The sequence below is a fragment of the Polypterus senegalus genome, chromosome 15 (assembly GCF_016835505.1).
Source record: "Polypterus senegalus isolate Bchr_013 chromosome 15, ASM1683550v1, whole genome shotgun sequence".
Lineage (NCBI taxonomy): Eukaryota > Metazoa > Chordata > Cladistia > Polypteriformes > Polypteridae > Polypterus > Polypterus senegalus.
Genome location: NC_053168.1, coordinates 114,810,298 through 114,832,622, shown reverse-complemented (window position 1 = coordinate 114,832,622; position 22,325 = coordinate 114,810,298). Strand labels below are relative to the sequence as shown.

Sequence of the window (22,325 nt, the reverse complement as noted above, 5' to 3'; positions counted from 1 at the left end):
CAGCATAATAATAAAAAATTTTAGAAGTACGGAGCAGAATTTAACAGTAGATGATATCATATAATAAGATTTGGATATTTTTAGAGTCCTGGAGACCTCATCCATCAAGCTGCCTCCCCATTTGGCCATTCCACGGCTGAAACATTGCTCGGCCAGCCAATCCGATGAAAGGACCCCTTTTTCCCATGATTCCTGTGATCCTCCATCAGGGATGACTTTACTATAGGCAGGCAAACAACTTGGCAGGTGGACATGCAGATTGCTTTAACATTACCTGACATATAGTGATGGGCAATGTATAAAACTGCATATTAAGTGACACGTTGCAGGAATTCAAAGTTTGGTGCAAAATTCCAGAAATGGTTGGTTGTGAAAAGCCAAATCATTGCCATTGCAAAGCTGCATTTTTACCTTGGATAAAAAAAATTATTAATACCTTCATTTTGGCTGAGATAGATGAAGTGATCACATGATGTACAAGATTTGTTCTGAATATTATTCCATCTCTGTCAAATCGATATCTTTGTATTTGTTCATCTTTGTCCAGCGTTTCCAAAATTAGGGATCCTAGAATATGCATGCTTTGAATCTCATCTTCTGGCAGCTCCTAGTAAGTTAGAGCAACTCATGGACTCCCCTAAATCCTGGTGACATTCGGAGTAGTTTCTTAAATTAGAAAAAATTGATAAAATGTCATTACTCTGGCTCCTAAGAGCAGGATTACATTTTTGCCAGTTTGGATTGTTTTTGCTTCACTGAGATGCTTGATAAATATGGGAGACGATTCGTATCAGATTTCTTACCGTGTTTCTGATTATGGACCTAATTATTCTAGTCTGGTGTTTGAACTTTGCAGTTTTGATATTTCATGGCTGTTATTTTTGATTGTAGTAATGAATTCGTTTTGCTTTTCTGTCTTCAGACTTCTGAATGTTTTTGACTCCCCTCTGGGCCAGGAAAGACTAATCTGACCTTTTGTTGTATTGCACATCCATTGCACTACAGCATGGCCGACGGGGTGGTAAGCTCTAGTTGGCAGACTATCCATTTTATAAAATTGGAATTTCCTAATAATAATACAGTATGCAATTGAGATCACTAGGAGATGGTAGTGCCACGTAAGAAGTTGGTTAATTTAAAGAACACACAATGCCATTATTTGTTTGAGCAGAAAAAGACGATGACTGGGAGGTAATAACTAAGGAGCAAGCCAAAAGAAAATCCAAACGAGTTCTAAAGGGAAAGCCAAAAGGAGCATTAAAATCTGAAGCATCCACATTAAAATGAGATAGAAGGCAAAATTAAAGGTCAAATACAGAAGAAAAGTCAAAACTGAAGCAATACCTGATAATACCAACTTTTGAAACTGATTAAAATGAAGGGTTATTTTTAACAAAGATTACCCAAATACGGATAATGAATGTACCAACTGTGTTCATATTTATACCTGAAAGGTAAGCAACATCAAAACCTGTGTGGATCGCAATCATGTGACAACCCTGAAATGGATAATACAACAAAACAAATTAGAAAATTCAAAACCAATTAGAAACTTCAAAATTTAGACCCCTTCACTTTCTGCATTTATTGGGTGGTAGAATTAGTATTAAATACTGACAAATAATGACAAAGTGAAAATATATTTTTCTGAAACGTTTTGTAGATTTATTAGAAATCATAAACTGAAATCTCTCACTGATAGAAGTAGTAAGACCCTTCGTTCAGTACTGTGGCTGCAATTACTCCTTCGAGTCTTCTTGATAAGTCTCAAACAAACTTTGCAATCCTGGCTTTGGGCAGTTTATCCGATTTTTCCTGGCAGATCTTCTCAAACTCATTTTACATTAAAAACAAAGTTTGGATAGAAAATGGAAAAGCAATAATAATAAAGTATATTTTAAATTTTAATTATAAATCTAAATAAATAAAAAAGTAAATAAAAGGCAAATACATGTAAGGTACTCAAAGTAAATAAAAAATTGCCCATTGCAGTATTTAAAATATAAATAAAAAGAGTGTACATAATAGAAATTAAAAATAAATAAACAACTCGTGAAGGTATTACAGTAACTTTCAAAATCGATGTTTGCGTTCTTTAGTTAGAGTAAATGCAGCTGCTATGGTGTCCAGGTCTAGAATCCTTCAAACCCTGAACACTCTTGAAATTAGAGCTTGGACTGCAAGCCTTAAGAGCTTCAAAGAGGAAAAACGTGATAGGAAGAGTTAAAACTTCTGAGGGGCTAAATTGTGACTTCTAAGACTCCTGCCCCACTGTTACTCACCCTGTGGCTGAACTGGAGATGTTGCTTTTGGCCAGGAGAGACTGGTGAGACTAACTGAAGCCAAATCAGAAATGGCCGAGTTGTCAAAACAACATGAGTCAGTTCAATTTTTGCTTCCAGACATTTTAATTCTCTTCTTCATTTATGACATTTGCTCTGAGTATATTTAACGTTACTAAAAAAGTATTGTACATCACAAACAAAGACTGTGGACCTCCTGGGGGGGTATTTCTGATTGTGTCATTTTAGTGTGTCACTGCTGTATTTTGGGGGGGGTTCTACAAACTTGTCGTTGTCTATGTAAATGATGTAAATGGATGATCCTGGGGTGTCCCGCTCCCAGTTTGGCACACCAAGCAACTGCCAGCCTTGTCTATCCTGTTGCTGATGTAACAGGGTTAATCTGGTTTTCCAAGTTACACTTGTACTTTGAGTTTTTTTTTTTGTATTTCCCCAAAATTGTTATACTACTTTTATGTAATATGTACATAATGCCAGGTAGGAACCAATCATTGGGAGAACATCCTCGGTTGGGGTGCATTTATGGGTTCTCATGTCCTTATCTCAGCAGGTGCGTATTTGGCTTGCTAGAGAAAAAGTTGAATAGAAGCACCCCAGAAAATTGTGAAAGAACCTCGTTTTATGTCACATTTTTTCCCCTTTGCTCTGTCGGTGTGTATTTGGCTTGCAGGAGTCAATAAAGTGGCTGAGATTCTTAAAAGCAACAAGCATATGGTCTTTTACTGTCTGCAGCAGAAAAAAGAAAGGAGGAAGTAAAAAGTTACACTATGTCCCTATCCTTGATTTATATTTAAACGTTTTGACAACATAATACATTTGTTTTGACTTTTAATTGTTTCGGCACCATAAAAGATGATTCGAATGTCATACATTGGTTTTCCCTAAAATCCCAAAGATCTGAAGGTTAGGCAGTGTCCTACACCAGTCTGGCACGTGTGTGTGTGAGAGTGGACCCTGTAATGGACTGGCTCCCCACCAGAGTCCTGCTTTCAGTCCATTGTTGACCAGATAACCTCTTAGTTAGGGGGTTTGAGAAAGTTGTCTTATAACTTAACTTGATATTTTAAAATCTGCTTAATCCACGTAATATTTATCCTCACATCACAGGGAAAAAGGCAAGAACAGATCTTGGAATGGATGCCAGAAACTAATTATTTTTTTGTTTTTTTATAACTTTTATCCATTAATAGAGCAGTTAATAAATGATGGCGTAATTGAATAAGCATCGTTAGGCTTAAAAAATAAAATAAATCTCAGTGTTGTCAGCATATGAAAAAATGTAAAAAACATGTCTACGAGTTATATCTGTGAGCACCTACACACAGAGTGATAAGTCCTGAGGAGCACCACGTAGAGCCATGTGCAGGTGGGAGTGAGTAACTTCAGACATCTACACATGCAAAACACAAATTGAAAACTCACTAGGAACCATGCCTGATGGACCAAGGAAAGTCTCAAGCCTGTGTAGAAGCGCACTGGAGTATTCAAAGATGCACATACTGTAAGTTCATAAGCATAAATATGGCAGCATTTGCTGCATCATCAGAGGTATGAATACCATTTAACAAAAAAGTCAAAGCAGCATCTCTGCTGGGACTGGTAGAAGCATCAGAAATTCCTAAACAGAGATTGTATCTTTTGAGAGATGATTTAAGTGGTATGATTAAAATAATCCTTCAAAAATTAGAAGGGGGAGATTTGAAGTTAGTCTTATATTGTTAAAAGATTTGAGTCTGAATGTGATTTCTTTAATAGATCACTCTATAGAGTGGACATCATGAAGAGAATTAGGAATAAAGTATTTTATTAATGATGTATTCATTATTGCCAATATGAACTTTTCAACAAACTAGTTGGAAGAACGCAGCTGTAAATCAAATATAAACTTTTCCGTTATGTCATAAGGTGGTAAGTGAAGGAGTGAAGTGTTGTGATAATAGTCCTGCGACTTTGTCTAGTCTGTAATGCTGCATAATTCAGTTTATTATGGAAGAATGTCCATTGCATTGATACTATTACATAGAACTATTTCAGAACTAAGCAATTTACATTTCCCCTACAAATCTGAAATGAATTAAGCAGGAGGGAGAACGAGATCAGATGGACTTTTTATTTGTCACGTTAGCTATCATTCTGAGTAAAATGCAAAGGTTAAATGAAAATGTCAGCTATTTATTTAGAGAAGTAATCATAGTGTGTAGAGAGTCTTCATATAGTTTTAATAAGGCAACTGGCAGCTTTGTTGAACTAGATTTACAAACTAATTTGCAACTTTTAATGTAAGATGCCATGAGTTCTCATGGAATCATGGGTCTTCTTCTTCTTCTTTTCCCACTTCTATGTGGAGTTGATGTGTTTGATCAACCTTCTCCAAACGACTTGTTCCGGCACCACCTTACCAGTCTGCCCTTTTCCTTCAGATCTTCTTTTACTTCCACTTTGGCCTCCCTCACTTTCTCTTCCATTCCCATCATTCTTCTGCCCACATATTCATTGTTTCTCCTCATCACATGTCCATACCACTTCACCCTGTTTTCATGGACTTTTTCAGACATCTTTCCCACATTTGTTGTATTTCTGATTGTCTCATCTCTTATTCTGTCCTTTTTCATAACTCCACATATCCATCTCAACATTTCATGGAATCACAGTGAGTCCGTTGTAAATCTGTTTTTGTTTCTTTACTGAAGAGCCACTTTGTCTGACACTCTTTTCACATATGAGTAGTAATTAATTGAGAACCTTTTCTATAGTATTGTTTGCTTCTAAGCTTAGGTTTGAGATATTATGGGTATGATGTCTTAATTATTTTAAAAGAAAGCAAAATATCCATTCCCTAATGTGTCTTATTTACACAAAAGTGCAAAAACACAAATTTACCAAGCCCAGGGACACAGAATTGACCTGGTGGCTAAACCACTGAATTTTAAACCACAAAACTGCAAGTTCGCCCCTACAGCTCATCTGCTCTGGGATGCTACACGAGTAACTTAATCAGACTGAACTCCAAGAATAAAACAGCTACACACAATTGTACTATGGCTCTGTACTTGTAAATCTCTCTTCTATTACAACTTTCATCCCTCCAGCCATCCATGAGTGAACCAGCATAGGAGACTGGAGCCTACAATAGTAGCTTTGGGCACAAGGCAGGGACCAGCAATGGAAAGGAGCAACTATTCGAAGATACAATATTTAATTAAGCTGTTTTTAGTATTTTTTAGTAATTTTTTTCTATAATCTCCAAAAGACCGAAGTAACAATATGGCTCTCTGTTGCAAATGAGAAATATTTCATCAGTAGACACATTTTAAATAAGCAGCATTTGTTTATTTGCTTTTGATTTATGGTGGTAGTGGAAAAAAATTAATGTGCATATGGAGCACCATGTGATGGACTAATCACTCAAGTTTATGTCTGATTAAGATATGCCAGCAGCAGAATAAGAAAGGAAGAGTGGAGAAGGCAATAAGGCTTAAATGAAAAGACCGAAAGGAAACAGAAAGCAAGATGGATGGGCACTATTATGGAAAATGGTGGAACAATCTGGGGAGAGATTTACCACTAGGTCAAAAAAATAAATAAATAAATAAAAATAACAAAAAGACAAAGAACTAAATGGATAAAAATAAAAAAACACATTTTGCTCCTTTTAACAGTTAAACTATACAGGACCCCATACCCTGGACGGTTCTCTTATTATTAAAACACAGACAAGGGTTCATTAATGATGGGTCATTTTTTAATATTACTGACATTTTTCATTTGCTAACTTTCTGTGATTTTGATTTATGCACTTTACAATAAAAACTACTAAGGTAAACAAAAAAACATCTGGTTAGCTTTCAAGCTTTTACATCTTTATTTTATTTAACTGCGTCATGGCATCCTGCATGTACAAAAAATCTGACCAACCGTTAAGGTTTTAACAAAATACAGTTCTCTTTAAATCAGATAATTTAACCTTATTTCCACCAATTACAATATTAAATAAAATTGTGCCTTAAGATAAAAGGGAAGGCAGCTCCGAGGCACCTACTGATTCTGTTACTTTGGTTTTTAGACGCCATGTGGTTTAAAGCTTAGTACAGCATATTGCCACATCAGCTCATTAATGCAAATATCTCACAGCAAGAAGCAGATTTTCGCAGATAATTCTTTCTTTCTATTGTATTTATTCTCAGAAATAGTAATGTTGTCATTGAAACGTAAGATGTTACCTGCCTATGAAGTGGTTATCATCAACTATTAAACTACTGAGGCTTTGCAACGAACAGCACCTGCATATTTTGAGGAAATACTACATTGAGAAACACAGCTCAGAATAATGGGTAACACTCCACCCAAAAAAAGTTCAAATTTCATGTTTTACAGATATTATTAAATTTTCTAATTTATATTTTGAAGTTCCATGGCCAAACTCTGATGCACACTATTATGTAACACTGGAAATACACAGTATGAAGTGAGCGCCATGATTCTGCTCCAAGAAACGAACGCTTCAGACGCTAGCATTCAGTCTGCTGTTAAAAGTGTTGATTATATTATATAAAACCATTCGATTTTCTTTCACTTCTTACTTTATAGTGATACTTTGCAATTACACCATATTATAATGTATTTTAATAGTATAGAATGATTAATAGTATATTTTGTATGACTTGATAAGATGTTGGAATTTCAAAAATCAGCGGATTAAAAAAATCCTTCACATTTTAAATGTACATAGGATAGGACGTTTCAATATTTTAGACCTTTTTGAGGTCTGTGAAGTAAAGAGAAACAGAGTAAAGAAAATGAAGCGTTATTCCAGAGTGTATGAGTAGTTATTATGTATGTATGTATTTATGTACATACTGTATACAGTATTTGAACTGAAAATAAAAAAGAAAGAGACATTTAATTCAAAAGTGCTTGAAAAAGTTACATTATTTCACAAAAGTGGTAAATATCTTACATCCTTATTTTTATTCTAAGGTGGACATATATGATATCATATTTATTATACTGTTTGATTGTTTTGATTTGATTTAATATAATTTGTTCATCTCTATGGCAAAATTGTCTTTTCGCCCAACCTTTGGTGGTCAGAGTGCAGGGTCAGCCATTGCACAGTACCCCTGCAGTTATTTTCAGATTATATTATATTATATTATATTATATTATATTATATTATATTATATTATATTATATTATATCATAAAGCAATCTGGTCATAAAAATCATGCTAAAACCTCTATCTGCGAAGTCCACTCAAAAAATAGGAATAAATACAGAAGAAGAAGATTATATTATATTATATTATATTATATTATATTATATTATATTATATTATATTATATTATATTATATTATATTATATGTTAAACATTTCTCTGAAAGTTTTTTGGCCACAAAATCACAATTATTCATTCATTCCTTCAGATCCTACCACAGCAGCATTTAGTATAAAGCTGGACCCAACCCTGAAGGAATAGCCAATCCACCTCAAGGTACCCTCACTCCCTCATAGAAGTCATACAAGACCAATTTACTATCACCAGTCAGCCCAATCTACAGAAGCTGGGAGGAAACCAGGATATCCAGAGAAAATGTCTTTGAGATACAAGGATAACTGTATAAACTCCACACCGACAGTAACCAATCTAAGAATCAAAAAGTGGTCTATGGAGGCCAGAGCTAACCATCGTGGCACCATTCCACCTGGGTAACATAATTGCCTGATATTATATTATATTGTATTATATTATATTATTAGTCATTACCTTTTCTAAATAAAGTATGCCAAAGATTCTGTTCTTTTTTGCCCATAAAATACTAACTGTTAATTGTAAAAAGTTGAGATGGTGTAATACAAAGATTTTATTGTTGATATTAATATTTTGATCTATTCAATGATTTCTTCCGCCTTATTGCTTGTATTTGGGTTGTGCTATAAATAATTTGCGTGAGAAAACATATATAGTTCACTTAATATTACAGAATTAGCTAATGCTAAAAAATAAATAACAACCTTATGAAGTGGTCATCTCCACTAATGTCTATGTGTCAAATACAGTATCATAAGCATACAATCTAATGGTCACTTTCAGATTTCACCAAATTAAAATTGTTTCTCTCCTTATTTTCTGCAGCAGGACCTTTTAATGTAATGTGTGCTACAAATCTGCATTGAATTGTACAATACTCTCCGTCATGATTTGTAAAATGAGATACGGATAAAGCCATTAAAAATTCTACAAAAATAAAAATACTGTATAATGATGTTTTGTTAGCTTTTTGGTGAATTTAGCAGTTTACTCTCACCATAATGCCGAAAATTGCTTTATTCATTTTAATATAAACAATTTATGTTTTTTTTTATTAAAATATGTTCTGTTTATTTCTTTACAAAATGCAAATACTTGCCAGGACTTCTTTCAAATTCCAAGTTATGTTCATAATAAATATCTACTGACGAGTTCAGCACAATTTACAACATGACTATTTTCAAACAGGATATACATCTATTAAGCAATAAATATTATTTTCAGTTATTAATAATGGTTATGTAAATAACATTAAATAAAACAGCTATACAGTGTGCGATACAGTTTACCGAATTTACTTTAATTTAATATTGAAAAAACTAAATTTCTTTTTGTAGAAACGGCGTGATTAGATTTCATGTTTTCACACAAAATAATAAAGACAGACAAATGTAACATTTTGGAGAAGATCTGCATTTTAAATCAACAGGCTGACTTGACAAGGTCATTCTTCACGAACGTTCACTCAGCCTTAGTGAAACTTGTTGCCATTTCAATTCACAGAATTTCATCTCAGTGAGTCTATCTCAAATTATTTCTATAAAATCACATAATTCAGGTAGCCATAGAACTGTTTTAAAAACAGCAGCTCACTTTAAGAGGTTTGTTATCAAATGTCTATTAAGAAGAAGAGCAGTACCTCTGGCATGGCGGCCCTTCCCAGGACACACTTTCTGGTTAGCGGGTCTGGGAGGTATTTTGGGATGTTCAACCATCTTGTACTCTCCAGCTCTGTGGTCAATGTCAGCCATTGAGTGTGTTGAGTGGGTTGTGAACAGAAGCACAAGAGCAGTGCAGCACCCAACATGGCAGAGGCGGGCCTTCATGATGCTTCCTCTGGCTTGCAGAAACTTTAACAACCTTCTGAATCTTAATGTCACTTTTGTTAGTATTTATGTCAGAAACATTGATCAAAGTTATTAGGAAAGATAAATAGATTGGTTCAAATAACATTTTTAGAAATATTGTATTCACTCATTATTTCACTAAAGTGATGCACAGCTAGTCTTTTACACTGAAGCTAACCCTAAGGACTATTATGGTTTTATCACAACAAATATCAGCAATTAAATAAAAATGCTGAGTTGTGAAATGATTCAGCCTCGATCACTCACACAGTATTTTACATTTTTTGACGCAGTTGAGACTTGTACTGGTCACCTCATTTTTCTTGTAAACTGACTGGTAGCTTAAACATTTTATGAGGCTACTTTGTCAAATCAAAGGCTGTAAAGATGAAAAATCATTGAGCGTGGGCATGTAGAGTGAATGGCAGAGAAAGGCTGGGTGAAGAGGTGCACTATGATAAAGGGGGAGAGGGTGAGGCCTGAGGCCAACAACAACACGAATGGCAACAAGAGATTGGGCCACAAGAAGTCAAAGACCACATCAGAGTGGAGGAAATTCAGGGGGTGGCTGACCAGCTCGGGGAAACAGCTTACTTCAGAGTGACGGCCTGATTTTGGTATAGCCTATCCTAATAATCGGCTGCACCACACCCGAGGCTGGAAGAGCACAATCTTCTCTGAGATTAAGTTTTTAGTTTTTCACAAGCTTCTGTGGATTATGCACTGCCTGCTACAAACTCAGAAATAAACAGTACACTCTCCAAACTGCTGGTTCTTTAATGGTATTTTATGGTTCTTTACTGGGTTGTGTGATTCCTCATAGATCTATTGCTTGACAAAGCACCATTTCATTCCATGGAGGGTTCTTTGTGCTTTGAAAAACTTCATAATATGTAGAAAAAAGCTGAAATCTTATATAGTACGCTACCTTGTAGGACACTATCAGATTAAGAAAGCCTGAACTTAACCTATGATATGGTGCATAGCAAGAGTAAATTCAAAATCATAATTTATTGGTATTTCATAAATCCGTTACCATCTATTTATGGTTATATACTGTATGGAGAATTTTACAGATCATAATAAATAAAAGGTTCTTTCTGGAACCTTCATGTGGATAGGTCTTTAAAGAATCAAAAATGTTTCCACTATGGCATCACTCTGAAGAACCACTGTGGGACCTTTAATTATAAGACTGAAGGGCAGGAAAACTGTTTCTTTGCAATTTTTTCATAATAATTAGTATTGTTTCCTTTTGCATCCCATCCACCCAACTCCAAAAGCCAGAAAAATAAATTCTCATTCAAGACCATAAAAAATGTAAAGTTTATTGAATATAATTATTAATATGGACAGTACAGCCAAGGTGGAGTTATGAGGAGCCTGGCAATTCCCTTCAGTGTGTGCTGAACTAATCTGGCTGATATGCCACATGTACCAGTGCTTTTGTCAAATGAGTGGCGGTCAACATACAGGCCCATTGTTTTGTTACATCTGCATACTATACATTCTGTGCTCAAGAGGGAATGACACCAGTGCCAGTGCATGTGCTTATAATGGCATCCATTCTTCTATTTTGTGAACCTAGTTAACCAATTTTTATATTGTGGGGATCAGAAGAGAGAGGAGAGAACCAATCCTGGGTGTGACGCTCATTTAGAGTGGGCAATTTTCCTAAACCACATACCTGTGGAATATGATAGGACATGATAATATTCCAAAAGAAAAACCTGCAAGTCCACACAGCACGATTGTTGAAGCCTTGTAACTACACCAAGTTAAAGCAGCTTTGGACTGTAAAGCATTGATAGGACAAACAACGCTTATTTCTGTTAAAGAAATAAGCAGAACATTTCTGGATAAAAAAAGGACTGTTCTTGTAATGTGTAGATAGCGTACCTTTACAAAGGTATTTTATCCTTTTCTAGTCTTAAATAACCTGTTATGTTAAAAGCAGCTTTTCATGTTACTTGAATACTGAAAATGTACCTTGTCTGGGAATTATTTGATGTTTGCTTAAGAATTATCTGAATATTTTGATAATTAGTTTAGGTAGAAGTTACAACTAGCTCTACTGAGTCTAAGGTATTGTTTAATTACTCAAGTTCTCATTGATAACTGCTAATATAATTGTTTCAAAACATGCTGTTCTCTTGGCTCCCATTTATGATGTCAGAAGTGTAAGCTATAGCATCTCATTTTAGAAACATGATCTTAGATTTGTACACTTTGAGCGATAGAACAACAGAGCTTCTCATAACCTATTACACAAGATGCTGATGGCAGAAGTGTATGAGTTCTGAAAGCACTTTTTGGAGGCAAGAAATGTAATTGTACAAAAGGCAAAGTTGTCTTGGAGACAGGATGACATCGTATCTAGATTAACTTTATAAGATGGGTGAAAATGCTGATTAGAGAGAAGAAGAAAGAAGGTTTGTTAAGTCATTTCCAAGAATCTGGTGACTTTATGCTGATAATTCAAGCAATGCAAGAACTGGGCTGCCAGGAAAGACTAAACTCCTAGCAGTGTCAGGTCATATTGGTGTTTATTGTCACCCTTTATTTTGCTATTGGGCACTATCTATTTAAAATTTTTAATTTATTAAAGACTGCTTTTTTAGATGCACATTTGCTTTATTATACCACCGAAGCTGGTAACCAAGTTCCTTTCTCAGGTAGGCTAATTAGGGTGAGGCAGAGAGCACACACCCAATAGGAAGGCTACAGTAACAGTCATACCTGGGTGACGTCTGAGCGAACTAAAGGCAGAAGATAGTGGGCCATAGTCCTGGATGTAAGTGTGTGGCAGCTGTGAACTGTATATCACCAAACAGGGTTGGCATGTGAGGTGAGGCAGAGCGATGATTGCTTTTGGCAAGGGTAGCATTTTCATAGAACAGCATTTTTTAAATTTTCTTTTACATTACAAACTAGTAACACTATAGTGGTAAGGAAAAAGGCCTTTGCTCAGCTATTTCCATGTTGAACAGTAACTTTTTACTTATAGATCAACCATCCCAGTTGTAGAAGAGTAGGCTAGTTGATTGCTGACAGGCATGGTGCGTGGATTCACGTTAAAAACACTTGTAAGCCTGAGCTTAAGCAGCAGACTGTAAAGCAGCCTGACCAGCTGCACTGTTTGCCTGTATGTGTTGCTGAATGCTTCTGGATACTGCACAGATGTTTAATAGCAGTTTCCTGGCAGATATTTTTGTTTTGAACAAGTACATGTGCAAAATGTTGGTAACATTACAAAAAAATGAGTGAAATATGAGCCATAACAACAACATACAGTATACGTACAGTATAGTTATAATTTCTTTAAAAATCTGGAGAAATACTTTCATTTTAAAAGTTTCAAATGTTGCAGAACTCAATTCAATGAATCAATAGCGCACATACACACAGTTTGAAGCTACGTATAAGATTAGATACATTTTGCTAATCCCATGTGGAAATTCAGATGCATACAGCAGAAGAAACATAAAAAACAAGAATATGTTCTCACAGGACAAATAATACAGCCAATCAATCAATCAATTGAAAAATACATATGTTTATATTTTTCGGGTATTTCAAAATGAACTTAACAAGTACATCAGGAGAAAGCACTGAATTTCCTAATAGAAGTGGGCAGAAAAGCCCCGCATGAGGTGCTTCTTAGCACACCGTGGTGAAATGAACCGGTGGCTAAAAGTGTTCAAAGAGAGTACCCACTGAAGGAGATAGAGGGGATTTTTCATGATGGAATCTAATTTTGTCATCTTCCTTTTTTCCACAACAGCTTCCAACGTGACCAGGGTTTGCTGTGTAATGGAGCAGGCGTTCCTGGTGAGTTTAAGTATTGTGCTCTTTTGAACTTCTTTTGAGCTCAGGTTGCGTCCCCAGGAGACTGCAGTGTAGAACACCAAACTGGCTACTATGGACTGGTAAAACATTTGCAGCACCTTGCTAAAAACATCAAAAGACCCGAGAGTCTCCTTAGCTCTACTGTGCTATCAGACCAGTCCAGTTTATTGTTTATGAGGACCATCAGGTACTTGTAGCTCTAGACTTCCTCCATGCCCTTCCACTGGAGGTGACTGATCTCAGAGGCTCCTTGGCACACCAGAAGTCCACCAATAGCTCTTTTGTCTTGCTGATGTTGAGTTGCACCACAAGGCAAAGTCCTCCACAACCTTCCTGTACTCTGACTCGTCTCCATTATTAATGCAGCCTGATGATGGCCTTCATTCTTTCTTTTTTCACCTGTCGTATTATGTATATACCGACTATGCTATTTTGTAAAATGTTAATTTATTTTATTAAGCTCTCAGTCACATGTATAATGTTTGTTAAGTTTGAAATGCATGTGTTCAATTAAAAGGGGCAGGCATTTGTGCAGGTTGAGCAAAATACCCAAGTTTTATTTTGCATTAATTTTTGTGATTGCAAAACTCAACAAACTTACTTTGTGGTGGTGGGGTCAAATAAAAGTGGTAAAGAATGTATACATTTGTATTGTTTTCAATGTTTATTCTATGTATTTAATTGCTTTTAAAGTTATCTTTTTTATTTTTTCATGTTTTTTTTAAAAAATAATTCTATTTTTTTGTTTTAAGTTATTTCATTCTGAGGATGCACTCTGTCATGAAACCTGTATTAGTAATTAGGGACTGGAGGGCAAGTGAGGTTGATTAGTGGGCAGCAAAAATGTGACTTGCTTTAGGCGGTGTTGCTCTACATGCCGTCCCTGTCCCCAAATATTGGTAAGTGTGTGAATAGGCAAATAGTAGCAACAAAGGTGTGTCTGGGACCACATCAAAAAGTTTTTGCACATTTAAAAAGGGTTTTTGTTTAAAAGAGAGGTGTCTACAAAAGCCTTCCCACAATAAAACAAAGTATTTTTTCAACTACTCTTATTTTCAATTCTCCATTGGTCATTGAAAGTTAATCAAATACAGAATGTAGTCAGTTCTTGAAGCATAAGAGTAACATGCACAAATTTGTATTGAGATTTTGTTACTAGCCCTGCCAGGGTTTGGTTCCTGCCTTGCACCCTGTGTTGGCTGGGATTGGCTCCAGCAGACCCCTGTGACCCTGTGTTGGGTTACAAAATGGCTGGATTTTATTACTAACCCTCACCTATTCTGTTTCTCTTCTCAGTACTCAGATGTGCCACTTGGTGCCACTGCCCTACTGCCAAGTTGTTCTGTCTGCCTAAGATAAAGTCATCTCTGATGGAGGATCGCTGGAATCGTCGGGTAGAGGGATCCTTTCATCGGATTGGCTGACTCAGCAGTGACTTAGCTTTGGAATGGCCAGTAGGAGGAGGCAGCTTGATAACCGAGGTCTCCGGGACTCTAAACAAATCCAAATCGTATTATGTAATATTATCAACTGTTGAATTCTGCTCTGTATTGTATCGTGTTCTATTTTGTGTATTGTATTGTATTTAGCCCTTTTTTGACACCCACTGCATGCTCATGGTCTGGAATCCCTACAGATTTTATTTTTTTTCTCCAGCCGTCTGGAGTTTTTTTGTTTTTTCTGTCCCCCCTGGCCATTGAACCTTACTCTTATTCGATGTTAATTAATGTTGATTTATTTTGTTTTATAATTGTGTCTTTCATTTTTCTATTCTTTAATATGTAAAGCACTTTGAGCTACTGTTTGTATGAAAATGTGCTATATAAATAAATGTTGTTGTTGTTGTTGATGCCCAACCTACCTGGAAAGGGGTCCCTCTTTGAACTGCCTTTCCAAAGGTTTCTTCCATGTTTTCCCTTCAAGCTTTTTTTGGGATTTTTTTGTTTTGTCTTCTTAGAGAGTCAAGGCTGGGGGGGCTGTCAAAATGCATGGCCTGTTAAAACCCATTGCGGCACTCCTTGTGTGATTTTGGGCTATACAAAAATAAACTGTATTGTATACTTGTATTGCATTGTACTGAATCTCAGCTGAAACAGCAAATGGGCGAAGAGCCTTTAATAAATGGCGCCCCAGTCAGGAGGTTGTAACAGAAGGACAACATGAGAGGAGGCACGACCCAGCTTGGATGGTTATTAATTGCTGTCCCAATCAGGATCAAAGAATACTGGATGGACTGGCGGAGTCTGGGGATTCTGAGCAGTTCATTCCCCAGTATGAGAGGGGGCAGTGCTCCTCTGGTTTGGCCCCAGTTTGGATGCCTGCAGGGTTTACTGGGACTTGTACTTTCAAAATGTGACAATGTCAAGGTCCTTGGGTTCCGCCAAAGGGGGCTGTTGGAAATACACCTCCTTGGTTTGGAAGGCTGCTGTGTGACCTGGAAGTGTTTCTGTTTTACAAGGTCATGGCTCCAGAAAAATTCTTGTTTCTGTCATAAAAGGAAGCCAAATTACTTCAGTTGTTGAGTTAAAGTCGGGAGACAGAGGCAAAACTGAACTGGAGGCACAGAAGCAGACATTGTGTTCATTGGTGATTATGGTGTGGATTATAAATGCTGGTGAAATGAAGGTTTTGTTAATTAAAAAAAAAAACATGTATTTGTACCCAGACTGTCTTGGTGTAATTGTATCTAAGGTTTGGGGGCCTGTTGGATTCCACTGGAGGCCACTTCATGAAATGACAAAGTCTTTAAAACTATTGAAAAAGAACGAATAATAATAATTGTCTATCTATCTATCTATCTATCTATCTATCTATCTATCTATCTATCTATCTATCTATCTATCTATCTATCTATCTATCTATCTATCTATCTATCTATCTATCTATCTATCTATCTATCTATCTATCTAATTGTGTGATACTGAATTGCTGTGGTGGGCTGGCACCCTGCCTAGGGTTTTTTCCTGCCTTGCGCCCTGTGTTGGCTGAGTTTGGCTCCAGCAGACCCCCATGACCCTGTGTTAGGATTAACCGGGTTGGATAATGACTGACTGACTGAATTGGATTAAATGGATTTACAATGGAAGCATAATAATACATGATAAATACAAATTAAATAATGTAAATGATAAAACCAAATGGTAACAGTAACTTATTAATTCGCTAAACACACCTTAGGGTTTCTGACCTTATTGGGTGCCAAGGAAGTAATCAACCCTGAACAAGTAGCCATTATATCACATGGACACTCCCACCCAGAAGCTCATTAGTGCTGCCCATTATCCTAAGCATGGCACATGACAGAAAATCAAATCAACTGAAGAAAAGCTATGTGGGCACAGTGACAATATGTAAACCATACAAAAACAGTGACTGGACCGTGACTAGAATTCAGGGCAGTGGAACTGTAAGGCAGCGGCATTAACAACATCCATTATTCAACCCGCTATATCCTAACTACAGGGTCACGGGGGTCTGCTAGAGCCAGTCCCAGCCAACACAGGGTGCAAGGCAGGAAACAAACCCTGGGCATGGTGCCAGCCCACTGCAGGGCACACACACACAATTTAGAATCGCCAGTGCACCTAACATGCATGTTTTTGGACTGTGGGAGGAAACCTATACAGACACGTGGAGAACATCAAACTCCACGCAGGGAGGACCCAGGAAGCAAACCCGGGTCTCCTAACTACGAGAAAGTAGTACCACTGCACCACCGTGCCGCCCCTATAACAACCATTTTAAGTTTTAATTAATTTATCTATATCAGCCCCATGGAGAATTGATGGTCCTCACAGCTGAACGATGGTAGGACCTCATACCAAAGTGGAAGGTGTCAAGGGATGAACAAGTAGAAGCCGGAGGCCAGAAGCAATCCAATCTCACATTATTTAGGTGGTAGTGGTCCACTGGGGAAGTCCCAGCTTGGACACCCACCTGGATTTGTGGGAAGTGAAGTGCTTAAGTGCAGTCCTGTTTGGGTCCCTGGGTGCTGCAAGGGGGTTCTGTCCAGGTAGAACTTCCCTGGTTCCCAAACAACCCAGAATTACTTCCCACATGTCATGCCAGGTAATGAGGAGCCTTTCTGGGTCCAGCTTAAAAGTAACATGTTGCCGTACCTCAAGGAGTCAAAGTCAGTAGGCAGCGAGTAACACTCAACTGGAAGCAGAAGGAGAAGAAAGAGCTTCATTGTTTTACATGATTACTGGCTGTGCTTCATAATATAATGTGCTTGGTGGATTAAAAGTCCATTATTTGATCCGGTGACTGGGTTGGGCCTTTTTTGGGTCCGGGGTTTGGGGCTCAATGGCACCACCTACTAATAATAATAATTCATTTCATTTTATATAGCGCTTTTCTCAGTACTCAAAGCGCTATCCACACAGGGAGGAACCGAGAAGCGAACCCACAATCTCCTTACTGCAAAGCAGCAGCACTACCCTACTAGTTACACATGTTCATTTTTTGAATATTATTAAGCTAATACATCAGTGTGGTCAAAGGCATCTTCACAATAAATATTAATAACAGCAAATGTACTGTATCTTATTAATATTGTCCCTTTGTAAGTGGCTGAAAAATGTCAGTTCCCAGTATAGTTTTAGCCATTATACATAGAGAGTGCCTTCTGACTGGCTTATCAGGTTCATCTGATTGGTTTTCAAAGTCATCATTTCAAACTGTGGCCAAGTTCTGTCAGTTTATCTTCCCCTGTATACAACTTTGTAATTCTTTCTTGGTTTGATGTTGTTTCTTTTTAAAAACCCGGCTTTATTTTGTGTAGCACCTTTCATCACATCTAAGCATCTTTTACACCGGGTGTTCATTTACACATTGGGAAGTCAGGCAAGTGACAGAAAACATTAGGAGCCATGCAGTGGACAGTAAACAAAACTGAAACTGCACCCATGATGTCTGATGCCTAACTCTTTTGTTACTGCATGGTTAGTCAGTTAGAGTTTGGTTAGGGGCTTTGACTTACTCTCAGTTTTGTAGTTTATGTAATACAATTTTTTTTGTCTTATCATGGATTATGAGTGGTGCTATATACAGTGAATACTGGTACACTACATTGGTCTGTGCTTCACTGCATTATTGCACGTGTGACTTTCTTTCTTTCTTTCTTTCTTTCTTTCTTTCTTTCTTTCTTTGCTCTGATGAAGCAATGCTGCTCTGCTGCTTTCTCTCTCTCTGCCCACATCTCGGTAACGTGGAGCTTTAATGCACCACTGACTGAAGCCCACAGACCATGCACTTTGGTTCATACAGAGTTTGGCAACCCAGCAGCTTCCGGGCATTGTGCAGAGCCCCACCTATATATTAGATGCTGCGATAACCACCTCTCTTCATTTCCTGTTGTCAACAGCATGTTCAAAGGGGGCAGCTTTCTGAGTAAGGAAGTGGCAAGGAGACCTATCAGCACATCAGCAGTTTGCACAGCCTGCCATTTCTTGTTTTGCCTCTGCTCTTACTCAGCTGTCTGTTTGCTTTTGTTTCTGATCCATTACCATATCAGCTTTTGCTGCACTTCCTGTCTTTTTTTATTCAGACATTGGACATGCAGGTAACAATTTCACTGGACTATGTACATATGATGCCACTACTACTAATATTACATTGTTTTTATGCTCTGTTATTTTTCCAAGTTGTCTATCTTGCACCTGTCATACTGTTCACTTATGAAAGTTCCATTCATCAATTTTGTGAACACATCATTTCCATTACAGGCTCATGAGCAGGTGATGGCTACACCAGCAGCACTGGCAGCACAGCAGGAATCAACACAGGATGTGACATTTATGCACAAGCCCATGGCAGGTTAAGCTTTTAATTCACAGGTTCTGCATACTCCTGACTAAATTAGCATACAGTACATATATTTTGGAAGATCGAGCAAACCAAAGTGTTCATGTATGTACAGTACAAGGAGAAAACACGGACACCAGAAAGGGACAGATGGGCCACAAATCAAACCAGACTCCAGAAAAGAGAATACGGGAAAGATGGATAATAAAGCACCATCCATCATTCACCAGTGCCTCACCTTGTTGCCTCAGGATGAGAGAAGTTATATAAGATAATGATGGATTCATTTTTGTGTTATTTGCGTTTACTTTGATATTTTTTATATACAACAAAGAGTGAATACTTTATGGCGCATCTACAGTGGGTTCGGAAGTTGTTCAGACACAACAACATCCTTGTGTTGTAGATTTACTGTCATTTAAAATGGATACATTTTTGCTTATCAATCCATCCATCCATTCTCCAACCCGCTATATCCTAACTACAGGGTGACGGGGGTCTGCTTGAGCCAATCCCAGCCAACACAGGGTGCAAGGCAGGAAATAAACCCTGGGCAGGGCGCCAGCCCACCTCAGTGCTTATTAATCTACACTCAATAGCCATTAATGAGAAAGTGAAAACATGTTTTCAGAAAGGTTTGTAAATTTATTAAAACTCTTAACCAGAAACGTTTTAATTCTTGTAAGTACTCAGACCCTGATTATGGTGTAGGTGCATCCTGTTTGTTATTCATCAGATAAGTTTAGAAACTGAGGAGAGTCCTCCTTTTGGATGTTGAATTGATTGGACATCATTTAGAAAGGCACACACCTGGGCATATGAGGTCCCACACATGCCAGGACAGACTGAAGCCTGACTAGCAGACAAATGGACCAGACCTTAAAATGACTAACCCATGCAACATTTGGGTGCGTCTTCTAGTACTATGTATAGGCATGATGGGCAAAAAGATTCTATATACTATATGTAGACAATACTATTATCTGGTGTGTACTCTTTAAAGAAGAAGCCAACTGAGGAGCTGTAAGGTATTCATTTCCCAGACTACACACTCACACGTCCTTCTCCTCTTATGCAGTTGCCCATCTGGGCTCTCTCCCTATTTTTCTGTCCATGATTAGATCCTGTTTACCAAACCCGACACGGAAACACAAAGGCTTTTTATTTTTTCTGTGGGAATAGTTCCCAATAGCTTGCCACCTGCACAGTACAATAAAGCACCAATCACAATAATAAAGAAGCACTCTGTCTTCTCTTTTCTTTCTTATTCTTTCTGCCTCTATCTGTCTCCAATCCTCCTCCAGTAAGCTTTATTACCTTCCTCCTGAGTCTGGCCCCTGGAGCACTGGCAGCAGGCTTCTTTAGTCCTGCATTTTGGGCCATTAGAGTGGTCTGGAAGCACTTTCAGGTGAGGCAGAAGCCTAAAAAAGTAGGGCTCTGAGATCCTGTAGCACCCCCTGATGGCACCTACAGAACTCAACAGGGCTGTACCATGAAACCATATAGGAGCCCATGGTGCCGCTGCAATACAGAGGGACTTCCATCTAATGATCTGGCTGAGATAATGCCCAGTACAGGATCTCGCCCCAGGTCCTTCCAGTATGTAGGTGTCCCAGCCAGGCAAGGGTCCTGGCTGTCCACCTCAACACCTTTGAATGAAATCTTCATATTTCTTGGCAATCTATCACTTGGACTAACCTTCATTTCACAGAACAATCACACTGACATGTTTCATGATAAAGCTGTTTTATTTGAAATTTAGGAATACCTTGCAGCAAAAGGAAAGACAATTTATTTGCATTAGTGAACAGACTAAATTCATTGCAATTTAATTACAAAGGTTTCTTTACTAACCAATCAACATTTACAGTTGACTAATTAAAGAGGAGCTAAAAGACTGGAGTAATGGCTGCTGGATATGAGACTTTGCAGTCGTATGTGAAACATAAATTATGCATTAGTCATTTCAGGCAGCAATATCCATTTGCAACATTGGCCACGTCTTGGTTATATTGTTTAATTGATTTAATGGGACCTTGATAAAAAAAAGTATACATTTCTATATAAAACATAAACATTTCTGGGAGATTACAATTTTTTGAATACTAGTGTACATGAATATACAGTTTATGCAATTAACAAATCATGATTGATTTGCCTTACACTATTTTATTAAGTGTTTTTTTTTTTTTTAGATATTTGTCCAGTTAATCTCACAAAATGCTATTTAAAACTGTGAATCTTTATTTTATATGGGACATTTCACAGGGGGTATTGAGATAGATACTACATGCAATCAATGCAGTATCAATAAAATCAAATTAAACACCTCAATTATTGAGTACAAAGCAAACAACAAGGTGATAAAGTCATCTTTATAGGTACTTTGGAGAATCCCGAGCTTTCACACACTGAACATAACCTACCACGGTCTGTTTTTGATACTGAACGGCTGAAAGCTGAAAATCTTTTTGTCTCTAAGTGGACAATAAAGAGGGATTAAGCAGAAGTTGAATTACTATGGTGGAGAAGATAAGTATGCTTGTTCATTCATTTCTGATTTCGGAAGCTTTTAGATTGACTGCTGACAAAGAATTCACCTCCAGCATAAGATTGTTGTTGCCTCCACTCAGTTCTACTAGTTGTAGATCTATCTATCATGTAGTGCCTTTCATATCTATCTATCTATCTATCTATCTATCTATCTATCTATCTATCTATCTATCTATCTATCTATCTATCTATCTATCTATCTATCTATCTATCTATCTATCTATCTATCATACAGTGCCTTTTCTCTATGCACTCATCTCAAGCTGAAAAACAATGGGGACATTGACTAGTCTCTCCACAGCCCAATGGAAACAATGCATTTTAAGCTAGCAACGTCTAATAAGGAGCTGTTTTAATGCAATTTTCAGTTTATAACAATTTAATCTGATATTATTGTACATTAAATTAAAAAAACGTTTGCCTCATAACCTCGTATTTGAATAACCAAAGTTGTAAAATGAATGTACAATTTTGAATTTGAAGTATTTAAACATAAAAAATGTTATGCTTATTAATTGAACATTATTACTACTATTCATAATTTTAATATTTCATCATGAATTCTCCAGCTCTGCTCTCTCCAGCCCAAACTAACAGGTATGCAGAGCCTACAGCACTGAGTGCAAGACACAAGCTACTGTATGTCCTCATCAAACTGG

The 22,325-nt window shown here is 37.2% G+C and overlaps 1 protein-coding gene across 2 annotated transcripts in view; it reads right to left on the bottom strand.

The window, feature by feature from the left end:
* Positions 1-9,365, bottom strand: part of LOC120515811 (natural killer cells antigen CD94-like) — a 36,308-nt gene extending 26,943 nt beyond the window's left edge. For both annotated transcript variants that reach the window (XM_039737134.1, XM_039737135.1), the window contains exon 1: positions 9,252-9,365. In XM_039737134.1, the coding sequence (XP_039593068.1) occupies positions 9,252-9,363 (112 nt within the window). In that variant the 5' untranslated portion in view covers positions 9,364-9,365. The remainder of the gene's footprint in view (positions 1-9,251) is intronic.
* Positions 9,366-22,325: the final 12,960 nt, after the last annotated feature.